At 47.0% G+C, this 14,505-nt stretch overlaps 6 protein-coding genes across 6 annotated transcripts; 3 read left to right on the top strand and 3 right to left on the bottom strand.

The window, feature by feature from the left end:
- Positions 1–756: 756 nt before the first annotated feature.
- On the top strand, positions 757–2,317 carry P175DRAFT_0513199 (uncharacterized protein; the record flags this gene model as incomplete). The annotated part of the gene is made up of 5 exons (XM_040898734.1): positions 757–936; positions 993–1,184; positions 1,244–1,751; positions 1,816–1,958; positions 2,065–2,317. 5 exons carry the CDS (start codon positions 757–759, stop codon positions 2,284–2,286), a joined length of 1,245 nt encoding a protein of 414 aa, XP_040755558.1. The 3' UTR covers positions 2,287–2,317.
- A 287-nt stretch (positions 2,318–2,604) lies between these two features.
- On the bottom strand, positions 2,605–3,408 carry P175DRAFT_0527620 (uncharacterized protein; the record flags this gene model as incomplete). Its single annotated transcript, XM_040899540.1, has 1 exon — positions 2,605–3,408. One exon carries the CDS (start codon positions 3,406–3,408, stop codon positions 2,605–2,607), a length of 804 nt encoding a protein of 267 aa, XP_040755557.1.
- Positions 3,409–3,800: 392 nt separating this feature from the next.
- On the bottom strand, positions 3,801–5,685 carry P175DRAFT_0527619 (fungal specific transcription factor domain-containing protein; the record flags this gene model as incomplete). The annotated part of the gene is made up of 4 exons (XM_040899539.1): positions 3,801–4,214; positions 4,300–5,195; positions 5,252–5,583; positions 5,669–5,685. The coding sequence occupies 4 exons, from the start codon at positions 5,683–5,685 to the stop codon at positions 3,801–3,803; spliced, it is 1,659 nt and encodes a 552-aa protein (XP_040755556.1).
- A 3,581-nt stretch (positions 5,686–9,266) lies between these two features.
- On the bottom strand, positions 9,267–11,317 carry P175DRAFT_0553445 (uncharacterized protein; the record flags this gene model as incomplete). The annotated part of the gene is made up of 5 exons (XM_040900492.1): positions 9,267–9,638; positions 9,886–10,030; positions 10,113–10,307; positions 10,831–10,972; positions 11,238–11,317. 5 exons carry the CDS (start codon positions 11,315–11,317, stop codon positions 9,541–9,543), a joined length of 660 nt encoding a protein of 219 aa, XP_040755555.1. The 3' UTR covers positions 9,267–9,540.
- Positions 11,288–13,031, top strand: P175DRAFT_022058 (class I SAM-dependent methyltransferase). The gene is made up of 2 exons (XM_040892619.1): positions 11,288–11,320; positions 11,379–13,031. Exon 2 carries the CDS (start codon positions 11,637–11,639, stop codon positions 12,813–12,815), a length of 1,179 nt encoding a protein of 392 aa, XP_040755554.1. The 5' UTR covers positions 11,288–11,320; positions 11,379–11,636; the 3' UTR covers positions 12,816–13,031.
- On the top strand, positions 12,867–14,456 carry P175DRAFT_0527615 (uncharacterized protein; the record flags this gene model as incomplete). Its single annotated transcript, XM_040899538.1, has 3 exons — positions 12,867–13,027; positions 14,090–14,118; positions 14,197–14,456. 3 exons carry the CDS (start codon positions 12,867–12,869, stop codon positions 14,454–14,456), a joined length of 450 nt encoding a protein of 149 aa, XP_040755553.1.
- Positions 14,457–14,505: the final 49 nt, after the last annotated feature.

Here is a 14,505-nt window from a genome sequence, read left to right as displayed (position 1 = left end):
CTATGATGGCTGTCACCGAATGCTCCCTTGCTTTGAGGACGTGGGTGTTGGAGTGTCCCCGAGCTCGATGTGATCTGGCCTATTCTACCTTCAGTGATTAGCATGGAGATCGGATCTGTCAACCCAAATGTAGAAAAAGCTTAAGTATGTCCAAGAGGGGGCTATTATTGTTCGCTCTAGGGCAGTGAGTTTGTATAATGCAGTGGTTACTAGTGCTTCCCATGGCATCATTTCATGAAGGCACAGCAGAATGACATGTCAAGCAATATTCGTATAGAAAGAGCTCTTCTATCATTTGACATGGGATAACTAAATAGGCCCTCTTTGAGTATTGCAGCCAGGATTAGGGGTTATTTCACCTTCCTGGGGGTATTAGGGTTAGGAAACTATATTATAGATTGGAGACTTCACTCAACTCAAGCCCTAACCTCCAAGTTAACCCAAGTAACTCTCCGACAAAATTATCACGAGGGATTTACACTCGTTTACCGAAGGACATACAGCTTTGCCGATGCAGGGTGCACCGTCACCAATCAAGAAACGAGGAGCTGTTGCTACTTGCTTACCTGCATGACGACAAAAGAATACATCTCCGACTATCGTGCCAATTGCTCACAGGGGTTATTGCCCGTAATGAACGATGAGCGTAACAATGCACCGATGCCCGACTTGATATGCATCCATCACATTTAATAGAGAGTGATTCCCCGCAGACCTTTTGAAAGGGTTTCAAATCAATCATTCTCCAACATTATTATGGCTTCGACAACTCCGTTCCCAATCGATAACCTGCCATACGGGGTCATTTCTACTGTTTCCGATCCCACTCCACGATGCGCCACAGCTCTAGAAAACGATGCCATTGACCTGAGCGCGTTGGAAAGAGACGGATTCTTCTGCTCTGTTCCTGGATTTGAAGATGCGGTATTTTCGCAGGTAAATTTCATTGGCCTCCAGGCTCTTTGGCACGGCACTGATTTCTCTACCCACAGCCTACCCTCAACGCCTTTGCTGCTCTCCCCAAGTCTACCCGGGCCCAAGTTAGGGATCTTTTAACAAAGCATCTTGCCGACTTGGATACTCGCAAGAAATATGCCGTTCCTCTCTCTACCGTCGAGAATCACTTCCCCATGGAAACGAAGAACTTTTCCGACTTCTATTGCTCTCTCGAACATACCCAAAACGTATTCCTCCCGTGCTCGCGCGGAAACCAAACAGAAATGCTAAAAGAAATACACTGCAGTGCACCGAGATCAGCAACCGGGCCATTCCCGAGAACTGGTTCTACGTTCCCAGTGTCTACAATGGTCGAACATCCAGCCTACGCGTGTCCGGGACCCCTGTCCGCCGGCCTTGGGGAGTCTTCCGAGAATCTCCCAGTTCCCAGCCAATCTTCTCTCCGACCCGTCGCTTTGATTTTGAATTAGAGATGGGTGTTTTCCTCTCGAAGCCGCTTCCTCCGGGGGAAATCCTCGACATTCAAAACGCGAGCGAGTACATATTTGGCCTGGTGATTCTCAACGACTGGTCAGCGCGAGACATCCAGATGTTTGAAATGCCACCGCTCGGTCCCTTCCACGGCAAAGGCTCCGGGACGACCATCTCGCCTTGGATTGTGACTTTAGAGGCGCTGAGCGGGAGTCTCTGTGCTTCCACCAAAGTCCAGGATCCTGCGCCGCTGCATCATCTAACCTGGAAGGGAGCCATCGACGAAGCAACGTTTGACATAGAGTTGGAAGCCAAGCTTTTGCGTACGTTATTCGTACATACGAACCGGTTCAACTCGAGAATACACACTAATGGATCTGGCAATAGGAAATGGCAAAGCCTACGTGATCACCGAGACAAATCTGAACGAGCTTTACTGGACGCCATACCAGCAGCTCGCGCATTTAACTAGTGCTGGAGAGGGCTTAAGCGTGGGAGATATATTTGGTACAGGAACCATCACAAGCGCCGTATGTGTTTTTTTTTTTTTTTTTTTTTTTTTTTTTTTTTTCCCCCCTCGCTCTCGTGTCTGGTGGATAACTAGTATTGCTAATGATGTCTGAACAAATTACATAGCGCACCAACTCCGACGGCGAAAATACCGGCATTGCATGTTTATTCGAGCGCACGATGCCGCGCAACGCACTTGCCTCTACCAAAGCGGATGGAATCGTGTACCTCGATGATGGCGATGAAGTCATTATGGAAGGCTGGTGTATGAATCGTCACACTGGGCGACGGTTTGGGTTTGGCCAGTGTAGTGGTGTAGTCGTTCCGGCCAAGGAGAATGCCGCTTGATATCAACATACTTCCTATCAACAGTGGCTTTTAACATTTTCTCCGCAGTTTGAGGAATTAGAGACGCGATTATTAAACGCTTCGTTTTTTCTTTTCGAGGAGAATCCAAAGGCCTAGTCGGATGCAAAATATGCGTGTTTCTCCAATGCAAGCAAAGCAGTCAGTCACATGGAGATTACTATACAAATAGCCTCCCTAGATTCTTTTTTTTTTTTTTTTTTTTTGGAGAGCGTCACAAGATAAGCCATAGCGTCAAGTGAAAAAGAACGTAGTATACAGAGTATATGCATTGCATTGCCTGATATATCCAAGTGCCTCCTAAACGAACGAACCATGTGCATGATCACATACCACACCCTGACCTCGGTCTCCGACAGTTTCCCAGAAGAAGACTGCATCCCATGCAATCTGAGAAGCCAGGGAAAACAAAGGCACCCAGAACCCAATGACGCCATTCCAGCAAAACGGCCCGGCGTGGAAGAAATACGCCAGCATCTGAAGAAACAAGAGAACCGTAGTCGGGATATTAAGCCATACAATCCAGCGCGAGTACAGAGGACTCGGCCGACGATCGGATAAAATGCCAAGCATGATTGCAAGTTCTTGGAGGATGAGGGATGTTTTGTTCAGGGCAAAGCACGTCCACGTTAGATCGCTCATCAGTTGTGTCAGTGTTGGATCTCGGTCGAGTCGGTATATGGTTGTCGCGAGGAATATGGAGACCAAAGCCGACGAGGCACCAGCGAGAGCACCGGATATCAGCTGAACGGATAGGACAGCTCGATGCACTGTGGGAATTTTTGCCAGTTGAGATCCAACCCCGATTGCAAAGGCAGGTACTGTGATGCCGGCCAGCGCCAGCGTCAAGACGGTGACTTTTAGACCGGTCTGGCGTCGTGCATAGTATTGCACAGTCTCTTCTGCGGAGAAGGATGGACTCGGAGGAGGAAAGAGAACGCCGGCAGCAAATCCAATCAGGAGGAGTATCATCGTGATGGGACCGCATAGAAGGCAACATTTGACCAGGCGTCGCTCGGAGAGTGCAAGAGATGATGTGCTGATTCGGCGTTTTGCCTCATTCTCGGATGAGGCATCGTCTGCTTTCCTCGGTATGCGCGTCATTGTGGTACTCTGTGTGTGGGCGAGGTAGATGCACAAATGCAAAATGCAAAAGCTTGCAGAAATAAATGAAAGTCGAATGGCTCTGGAGGGCCAGCCTTTAACATGCACACTCTTGACAATCAATGTTTTGGTTGACGAAAGGGACATGAAAACATCCATCCCCCTTACAGAAGGGTTTTGGATTTTCTTTTTTCTCCATCTGTTTGGAGTTGTCCCTTGCTTCTTATACCCGGCAGCAACCAAGTGAAATATCACTAAACAGCGTTATAAACTCTCCATAGGTTGATGTTACAATCGTCATGAGCTCAGTTTTCCAAAGGACTCGATTGATCCACGCTATATATACGAGAGTAGCAAATGCCTGCCTGAGATATAATCATGCTTGAGCATACTTAATCGCCAAGAGACCCAAGTTCGCGCTTCCAATTCCACTGAGAGAAGTTTTCTCCGTGTAACGGAATCGAAGGTGGAGTGGAAAGCGGCATCTGCATCAGCAAGCTCGGGTTAATAGAGTTGCTGTCATTCCCTTTAGCTGAACTGGTATTCCGAATCGTATCATCGAGCCCCCAAGGTATCGATACCCGATCACTACGACGCATCTCCACGGTTTCTGGAAAGCAATCAACATTTATAGAGCTCATTTCAGAAACAGGGTTGCGGGGGTCCATCATAATCCAATAATCAAGGACTGATCTGAGGACTGTCATATCCGTTGGTGAGAGTTCCTGAATGCGAGATGGGCAGCTGAGAAGAAGAACACCACTGTATTGCACGCATCGGTTGGTGAAAAAACGCAATGCCCCAGCCTGTTATGTTGTTGCACATGATGATGACTTGGTTAAAAAATAGCCCAAGAAACATACTAAAAAGGGGGGAGTGCATTTGACTGACCATTATGTAAGAGTTCTGCCACATCTCCGCTATTTCGCCTAGGTAGTCTAGTGAGGTCTTTAGATGGTCAGAGGCGTTTTGGCTAGTAGGAGCATCTCCGCTATGGAGATGGAGAGCGTGGAGTGTCCCTGCAACCAGGATACAGTAGCTGCAGAACGAAGGGGCCAGGATATAGCCCGCTGCTTTTGCTTCGACGATTAATGTGGTTAAGGAGCACGCATGGTCCCAGCAGGAATTGTATTGTGCCTGCATCCATGCTCGAGGTATTATAAGATGTTGGAATGTGTGGCCCTTGACACCGAGAAGGAAAGGGTGACTGAGGATACAGTGAGTGAGGTGGTATAAAGTATGACACAAGAACAGGTGCCCTCTCTGATCACGCTCGCTTTGATGCTGTGTCTTATCTGGAGAACACGCCCCAGTGGGTGTCAGTCCGTACTTCGCCGCTAGTTCTTTCAGTAGCTCTAAACCGGCATATATTATACTATAGTCTGAGTGGCGCCGCCATGGTTCTACGGTATTGGGTTCCCCGTTCATCATGTAGTCGATTGTTCGGCCCAGTAAGGCCGCAAACCCCACACTTAGGCCGAACAATCCTACTGTTTCGCCCGGGACTCCTCGAACCTTCTCATCTAAAAGCTGGGACAGCGTAATTGAGGACTCGGGATCATTATCAACAGGCAAATTTAGGCGACAGTCTGAATCTTTGATAGCGGGAGGTCGTCGAAACGAACAGCAAACGAAGCGGTCTAGGATAAATAGCGACCAGAAAAGGTTTCGGCGTTCATCCCGCTCGGCAGCGGAGAGCTGATTATCTGGTTCAAGCATCATTTGCAAGTCCTGGCTTATCCGGACCGCCATACCGATCTTCACCCAAGCAGGACGTCGCCGTCCGGCTATGATTATTAGAAAATGCTTGCGTTCGTCAGCAATCAGGAGATTTTTCACTTACCTGTCGCGTCAATTACGGCCAAAAGTGTTAGAGCCTGGATGACCGATACATCGGAACTATCGCCGAGGCCGTCCGGTGACGACATAATCATGGCCCAAGAGCATTGGGCATAGCTGTCTATTGTCTTTTGTTTACGCTCCTTCCATTGGATATGCGAAGAAAAACGGACTGCGGTAGCAATAACAGCAAACTGAAGATACTGTGGAACCTGGCCTTGCTCAATCTTTCGCTGCAGAAGGTCTGGGTTAAACAGGGAGTATGGTTTGTTGTGAGAATGAAGGAAATATATGTCGCAGGCTTCGAGGAAAACATCCTGTGGGCTAGGAGACGCGCTATCAGTTCCATAGAGTTAGTGCTATCCTAGTACCTAGTATAATATCACGCAAGCAATAAGGACGAAATATCCCAGAGTCTTACCGTGTATACGATCCCATTCTGTTTTCTTCGCCAATACTAGCCCGCGATCTATAAAGAGCTAGCCAACTTATTTTACGACTTCTCGGCTTCCCTTGAGGCATAGGTGGTTATCTCAAGGATGACATGAAGCTGTGGGAACTGTTTCTTTCCCCAAAGCACATATCATATTCCTCGGGCCGGATTTAACCGAGCCCCGTCTAAGACCCACCCCCGCAAATTTGTGTGGACCCTTTTTAATTTTTACTTTCCTCCAAGATAATGGCACCACTATGGCTTCACATATACGGAGTAAAAATGGAAAAATATACTGCAGTCGGTGTTATTACAAGTAATTATGCATATGTTTAAGATATTAATCTCGAGATAATACTGGCAACTACTACATAGGTACTTGACAGAATTCTAGCCCTTCTTTAAAGAGTACAATGGAGGACCCTCGTCTTACATTCCTGTTATCAATTAGATCTCTATATGATGAGAGCGCCTTTTATAGAATAGTCTTCCTCGTCGATCAGTTTCGAGCTCGAGGGCCACTTTACCACCCAGTGCTCCTCGATCTCAGCTGTCTCCTCGGGAGTCTCTCTCAGAGGAGACATTTGACTAAAGAACAACTATGTCACGGCCATATACTGTTGCACTCAGCTGAGCTCATTAGAAGAGCTAAATTCAACCTAGAATCATTATTTGCGGCATCACAAAGCCAGGTGCTTGACGAATGCTCCGCTCTAAATTGGACGCAGGGGACATTATGCAATTAACAAATGTCTTCAATGACTCGTTTGTATGTCTTTGAATTCAATGATTAAATAATATATGAAAGTCCCCCTCAAACACCCGTGGTATGACCCGTACACCGTGCTGAGTTCTACGCGCGCCGGCGGTTCGGAAGAACTATGGCCCGCAGGGCCATCTTTTCCGTACTATAGAACCTGGGGATGTTGGTTAACCTGTTAGTTATAGAGATTCCTATATTATCTACTTTTATAAGCTATTACTATGCTAATACCTACTTAAATGCCTACTTGAATGCCTGCTAATACCTGCTTTAATACCTTCTTTAATGCCTGCTTTGATGCCTGCTTTGATGCCTGCTTTGATGCCTGCTTTGATGCCTGCTTTGATGCCTGCTTTGATGCCTGCTTTGATGCCTGCTTTGATGCCTGCTTTGATGCCTGCTAATACCTACTTTAATACTTGCTTTAATACCTGCTTGAATACCTACTTGAATGCCTACTTGAATGCCTACTTGAATGCCTACTTGAATGCCTACTTGCTTTTCCGTGCTATAGAACCTGGAGATGTTGGTTAACCTGTTAGCTATGGACATTCCTATATCTACTTTTATAAGCTATTACCATGCTAATACTTACTTGAATGCCTACTTGAATGCCTACTTGAATGACTACTTGAATGCCTGCTCATACTTGCTTTAATGCCTACTTGAATGCCTACTTGAATGCCTGCTTTAATACATCCTTTAATGCCTGCTTTGATGCCTGCTAATACCTCCTTTAATATCTACTTTAATGCCTATTTTAATTCTAACTTCCATACTTACATTAATATAGTAGCTATCATACTATAATTAAGACTATACTATTAGTTTGCCATATGCCCCAACAAGCCGCCGAGCGTAGCGAGGATTTAAGGCTAGTAAAGTATAGTATTTTATTCTAGGTTTTCAAATTCTGACTTATTAGCTTCATTACTCCTCAAGAGAATCTTTTTGATATTAACCTTCCACCAGATCTATAAGCACATTCAATCCCAAGGATGCTCGCATCAAAGAGAACAGCAGAATTATGGGCCCATCTTGAATGAAAGTCACCTTTATTATCCGGACCTCCTCCCAGGAGAAAGCCACATGTCTTACCCGCCGATATATATTGAGTGTAACCCACTGCCTGAGTGCTCCTCTAGGGCCCCGACAGAGAAAATGATGAAAAAAAAAAAAACAATGGATCCTCCATGCATTCCTCCATATTCTGCAATACCTTCACAAAACTTACCACCTTGATAGGCAGCATTCTGCAAAGGCTGGTGATTAGTTAGATATCATTGATCTTTCGGACCTGATGTGAGTTCCTTCAATTATCTGTTGCAATCGTAGCTCGAGCAACAATCATGGTCCTTCGTATATTGACCGAAAATAAGCTCTAAGTTACGGTTCTAACCAGCAGTCGGACAGGTAGTGGTTGACTCAAAAGGTTATGCGATAGTTAACTATACTGCAGGAAAGTTTCTTAGTCACAAAAATCTGTCAATTGTATTACGGGGATGTTTAATTTGGCTATTAATTTACAGCTTAATGGGCTAGATTCCAAACGCCTAGGTTTACGATAACACCCCTTGTATATACTAGTCTGGATTCAACTCCTAGGGCAATGACGATGGTGGAAGTGCCCGATATGAGTTACCAAAATCCCCCATGTCGTCCATACAGCAAGTTCATAGCGATACCCGATTCCCGCAGCGCAAAAAGCCAGGACAAGAGTTCTCCTCCAATCTTGGAACCAACTTCAATCGACAGGTTCATATCAGGGATACCTATATATGTCTGTGTGGAGAGCCTTGTTGTTGGTATGGATGGGCAAGAAGAGCTCGGGTGTTGAAGTGTTGTATGCTTGATTGCGCGTTTTTGATTCGATATCCTACCGTGACATTAGCCAATCGTATAGAGAGAAAGAATTCTGCAGAGGCTCATCGTCACAATAGATAAATTTAATCAGTACTAGGTATCCACCTGCTATAGCTCAAATATGAATACCCTAGCTGCTCGCTCGGCCATCCATCAGGTTGTGCGGCTTACGAGTGGCTGTTACGAAGGTTACTATAGTTTATCCGATGGGAGATGACCAAATCAACGATGTACATATACATCCACCCATATTTGCGTAAACGGACCAGTCACAGTCATCTATTCTCTAGGAGCCAACATCCTGGCCTTCTTTTCATATCATGTGTGATCTGGTAGTCCGTCGGGAGGTATCCAGCCTTTTTCATACAAGACGACACCCAAATCAGACCATGAAAGACCCGTTCTGGTCCCGCCACGTCTAAATACGGATGTAGATGTACCTTCTCCTGGCGGGATGAAGCCTAGGCTTATCTAATATTGGCCTGTCTCCCGATTGTAATACTGTAAAGACCATTCAACCCAGCAAGGACATAGCCAGGCGGCCCACTAGCCCAGGAAAAGCTCTTGAGGAGCATCTGCAACAGCCCTAAGAGCCCTGGTAGCCAATTACCTGACATCGTATCCCCCCTCCCTCCAAAAACAGCGTATCCAGTACTGCTAAAACGCCCCTATCAGGCTGAGATGTCGGGTCCCTCCTGTCTCCCATTGACCAACGCCAACGCCTACATCCTGGAGCACCAGCCGTGATTGGAGATAGGCCAGACATCGCCGCCCTAGATCCCTGACCTCCATGGTGAAAAACCTGGCTGCCTAAAATGAGTGGATCCTGGACACTCTGTTTCTGTATGGAGGAAGCGGCTTGCACGAGGACTGTAGGATGGAGTGTTAAAATATAAGCTTATCTGCACGTCGCAGTTCGATATGTATTGATCTTGTCTCATCATGAAGATACATAGTCTTACAATTCGGTTCAATTTTCGTGCCCAAACCCTATATAACCTACCGGATATGTCGGCGGAAGTCCATAGGAAGGCTGGTATGACCGTGAGTGGCAATATCACGTGGGTTACCAGCTAATTATGAACAAAACAAAGAGTTTAGATGCATAAATTGACTGAAAAAAGGGACATGATAATCTAGGTTAAGTCGGATTAAGGTCGAGTAAGTGCTACCCCACCGTGGAACGTATCGCTTCTTCTGAACCAATATCCAGGGATACCTTTGTGGCACCTACCTAGATTATTGAGATTCGGAGGTCTGTGAGATGGCCAAATCGCGAAATACCCGAGCCCGTGCCCCGTTTTTCATCCATCACGGCTATGCGGATGCCCCCTATATTGCTCAATAAGGAACTACACATTGTGTGAGGGGCCATTTCAGCGCCGTCTCGCTCCGAGCCGAGACGTGGCCAATCTCGAAGGAGTAAAAACAATGAGACACGAGGAGGGTAGCCGGTCAATCGCGAGAAACAGGAGAAAAATATCCATACGCATCACCAGAGAACAAGAGGAGAAGCAAAAAAAAGAAAAGAAAGAAAGAAAAAAACTCCGCGCCAGACACGGAAGTTGATATTGCGAACGTGGGATCACCAGTCGCAAGGGCTGCGCGATGACGTTGCAGGAGCCCCCGAGCAACGGGAGGAGATCATTGTTATTTGCCAGTTCAGTGACAGGATTCTTGGAGTATTTCAAAGTAACTCCTAGCTCACTTGTGGCTGACTTGGACTAATGAATCTTGAAATTAATAGAACTGCCCATAATCCATGGTAGGACCTTGTACTCCGTATATGCTGTACATACATAACACCCAAAAAGGTCCATCCCATCCATACTCTCTAGACTTTCGGACTCCGGAGCCATTAGGAATAAGCATAAGCTCCCAAGCGGATATACGGATCACAAAAAGCCACTGCATTATTAAGCGGTTCCCGGGTTCTAGAAGAAGATCCTTTTCTTGACGGATAACCGGGTGACTGGCGGCACCATGGCCGGACAGAGCTTCCTGATCAGGTCTGTTAACAATTATCCAGTGAGGGCTAGATTAATAATGATAATAATAACAGGTAGTTAACTACCGCGCAGCAGCAGCAGCTAGTCTCTCACTTTAAAGGTTACAAGAATTGAATCCAAGGGGTTTTGAAGAAATTCAAAATTCAAAATAAATGAATCAAATAAGAAATAAAACAAAGAAAAAAAACCAAGATTCTTTCTGCTTACTCCGGGCAGCTTGTACCTAGGTCCTAACTATGTTATGTCTCCGAACCCGACCCGAAGCCTCCCTATAGGGCAAGGAATGTAGAAAAATGGGGAAACCCATTGATGGCGCTCCGAGCGAGTCAGCCAAGAGGCCCAGAGCACAGCTAGAGCACGGGTATTTCCCTGTCTGACTAGCTAATTAATGCGTCAAGCATTGGCTGCCAAGCAGTCCTTTGGATGGTGTTCGCGGATTATGGACCCTCATTCATCATAACTAGGAAGCTATTTGGGTTCCTCTTTGTTTCAACAAGCAGTAGTGTCGTTCTGACCTGTTGAGAAGTGCCTAGGTAGCTACCTGCTTCATCGGATTGTGTCTTGACTTGGTTTTGGATAATATACGTACAGTTCCCCGGGAGCTCAAAGACATCATCATCATCATCATCATCATCACCACCACCACCACCACCACCACTATCATCATGTGCATGTAACATCCCACTCGCGTACCAGTACTTTCATGGGAAGCGAAGGAGCCTATAGTTAACTAATGTAGCCAGTTTGAGTCATCGACATCTGAAAGGAACTATGATCCTGCAGTAAGGAGCCAAACCCTGGCAACGAAGCGGAGATACAGGCTGACAGGGCGGGCGAATCGTTAATAATAATTACCATAATGTGACCAAATTTCCTCCCAATACTCCGTACCTACGGAGTAGTCAATCAATCATTTCCTCACCAAATCACCAATGAGTTATTGATTTCCGGCTCATCTGCCGTCTTGTCCACCACTTCCGACTCTTCCGGCAACTTCCTCATCTGGTGACAGTAGCCCACTTTCCAGTTAGTTATTACCATCGCTGCTAATTGCCCCGGGTAGGTCATATGGCAAATCACTATTATTTGGACCGTCCGAGCTATCCTGCAACGTCGTAGAAAAATAAAAGAAAAATTTTCTCCCGCAGGATGCTTATAAATTCAAGGTAGCCCCGCCTTTGCTGAAGAGTAGGAGTTGTAACCTGTTAGCAGTGTTCTTTCCCTCCTTTTCTCTAAGCTTGCACTATCCTTAGTTCCCTTCCCCTCTAGAGAGAAACATCCCCCCGGTCTTCTACAACCTAGAGCACTCACCAGCATCACGATGACGGAAACCCAGACCGTGTTGGCGTCGCATCACTCCGGGCGAAGCTCCGATAGCTCGGTGGATGTTGTTGCGAACGAGAAGCAAAAGATCGCGGAAACTAGTCTGTCACAAACCGGAGCTCACAGCCTTCCAGATTTGCAAAATTCAGCCTCTCCAAAGCGATGGAAAACGTTCTGGAGATCTTTCCGATATCTCCAGAACCTTACTCCAAAACAGATCGATGACTTCATGGCGTCTTATGTCATCTACAACCTAGATTGGTCCAACGAGCAGCAGATGGTGGAGGTTCTAGGTCCGGATTATCAAGCCAAAGTCGGAGACTGCCTTAGGGCATACTACGGCGTACTCAACCACCTGTGCGCCCTAGGTGATGTGGAAAAGATGTACATTCCGCCCTTTATGAGCAGCAAAGCAACCGTCCGCGAGAACCAATTGCTATACGAAGAATCAATTGCGCAGGATATCGGTCTCAGCGCCGGAGACCGAGTGTTGGATTTGGGTTGCGGTCGCGGCCGGGTAGCCGCGCACATGACGCAATACTCCGGAGCCCAAGTCACGGGCTTGAACATCGATCCCAACCAAATCGCACAGGCAAGGGCCTTCAACGAGAAGTTGGGCTTCTCATCCAATTCGTTCGTCGTCCAAGATTTCAATACCCTGCCCCTGCCCTTCGCCGACAACAGCTTCGATGCCTTTTACCAGATCCAGGCCCTGAGCCTATGCAAGGACCTTCCCGCCCTCTTCCGCGAGATATACCGTGTAGTCAAACCGGGAGCCAGGATTTCCCTGCTCGACTGGGCTAGCCTGCCCGATTACGATGCCTCGAATCCCGAGCATGCCGAGCTCATGCGTCGTGTAAAGCCACTCATTGGCGCCGTTGGCACCCCCACCCCAGAAAGTCTAGAGACAGCTCTGATGGGCGCTGGATTCACTGTGCTGCGCTCGGATAACGCCAGCATCGACGGCTTGCAGGCTCCATTAATTGACAAAGTTGACTTCTACTTCCGCTCTATGCGCCAGGTTATTTTGGGGCTTGTCAAAACCCACGTGCTTCCCCGCCATTTCAAGACCCTCATCAACCGACTGTGTCTCGACGGACAGGCATTTGTTAAGATGGATACCATGCGGCTGGCCACTACCAGCTACCGTATTATCGCTCAAAAGCCCCAGCAATAAGCGCCATTCGCTTGGGACAGGGCTGTGGGGTGGGGGCCGGCAGAGCTTGCCATGTTGTCATGGAGCTTCTCGGGTGGTGAGGGTGTGCCCTCCACTGCTGATCCCTCAACGCCCCTGAGATTGGACACATCTCCACCACTCTCTTTTGCTCTGGGAGCAGAAGGGTCAATTTCGCGGCCTGGAGCCGCCATCATTATCTGGGAGTTCCTGATGTGGTCAACTCAGCAAAATTAATCCTCTCGGTGTGCAGGTCCTGGGACGGTTATTCTTATGACTATTATTAGTTCCCCGTGGAGTAACCTAATAACTCATCAAAAATCAACCACCTAATTGGCAAGCACAACAACTCGGCTCTCCCGCATATCCCTGTCCTAATAGCTGCCACGAAGATTTTGTGTTAAGAGGTAAGGGCCAATCCTGCGGCGGGGGTGCATTATTTCTGTCTCAGTGCCATGTGGTAGACACTGACTCGGTTCCCAGATAATTAGCTCCAGAATTGCATCATACCCTAATTGTGGGCGGCGTTCTGAAATCTCCCCTTGTTTATGTTTCTTTTTTTTTTTTTTTTTTTTTGGCCATCGCACGCGGCTCTATGGGACCTTGCACATCCTGAGTTACCGCAGTTCTCTGGTTGAATCCCGATTCCCTGTGCCTGTAACGAAAGACAGGGGATAAGCTGCATAGATTCCGCGCTTAGTTTTTCTTCTTCTTCTTCTTCTTCTTCTTCCACAGCTTTGATAACCCTGGGAGCCGGTGTTTGTTTTTAATTTTTGGTGGTTTTCAGGATAGCCTGGTGGGGCTGTCCATATAGAAACTGTATATACTCTGTAGACTAATTTAATTGCGTTTTTTTAAGTATTTTTATCACCTCCACTGCGTCGGTTCCGCTAGAAAAATTTAATAGTCGATCTAGAATGTTGAATTTTTAACCAAGGTTTACCGACACCAAAGAAGCGAACCTTCGGTTAAAAAAAGAAAAAGACAAAGACAAAGAAACCCAATGATTGATCGAGTCAATCGACATGAATAAGGAGAACCAGGGAAGATGAAAAGCATGTGCCAAATCTTACTCGAAACTCCGACGCTTAGCCTGCCCATGTTAGTCCAGAACCAACCCCAACTTGATATCCACAGCCACGAGTTGAAATGAACAGTCAACAGTAACAGTGTGCTGGGACTCGACAAGACTGGAGACTGGGTAGTGGTGATTTAGCCGGCATTTATTCGCTGAGCGAGAGGCACAAGGGACCCAAATACTGACTTAGTGAGTCCAGGATAGTGACACCACCCAGTGAACGAACTGGTAAGTGGCCGAGGTGAAAATATACAGTCCCCAGGCTTACTAGGGATATATCACTACGGAGTAAGCTAACTCAGACAGCCTTCGATCGCAGCCATCCATTTGCGCACGTTGGTCTGGCATCTCCACCTCTTGGGCTCTCGTCCAGCTTGCGGCTTCTTATCTGTGCTTTTTTGTCACTTCCAACCCTGTCAATCGGCGTCGCCCTGGGGAGCTGTCTTTTGAGGTCTCAAATTTCCCTTGCTACCCCTCCGCTATACAATCATGCTTTATCCATCATGACCTGCTGTGGTGTTGAAGAGAACCGTATGGGGGTGGATGAGATCTCGCTTTGTTCCTAATTGTCGATCAACCTTTGGTGATCCGCAAGATCGCCAGCTGTTCTTTTTG

The sequence above is a fragment of the Aspergillus ochraceoroseus genome (assembly GCF_002846915.1).
Source record: "Aspergillus ochraceoroseus IBT 24754 chromosome Unknown P175scaffold_1, whole genome shotgun sequence".
In the NCBI taxonomy this organism is placed as follows: Eukaryota; Fungi; Ascomycota; class Eurotiomycetes; order Eurotiales; family Aspergillaceae; genus Aspergillus; species Aspergillus ochraceoroseus.
Note: the sequence above shows the minus strand (reverse complement) of the source record. Positions and strands in the feature narration are given on the sequence as shown.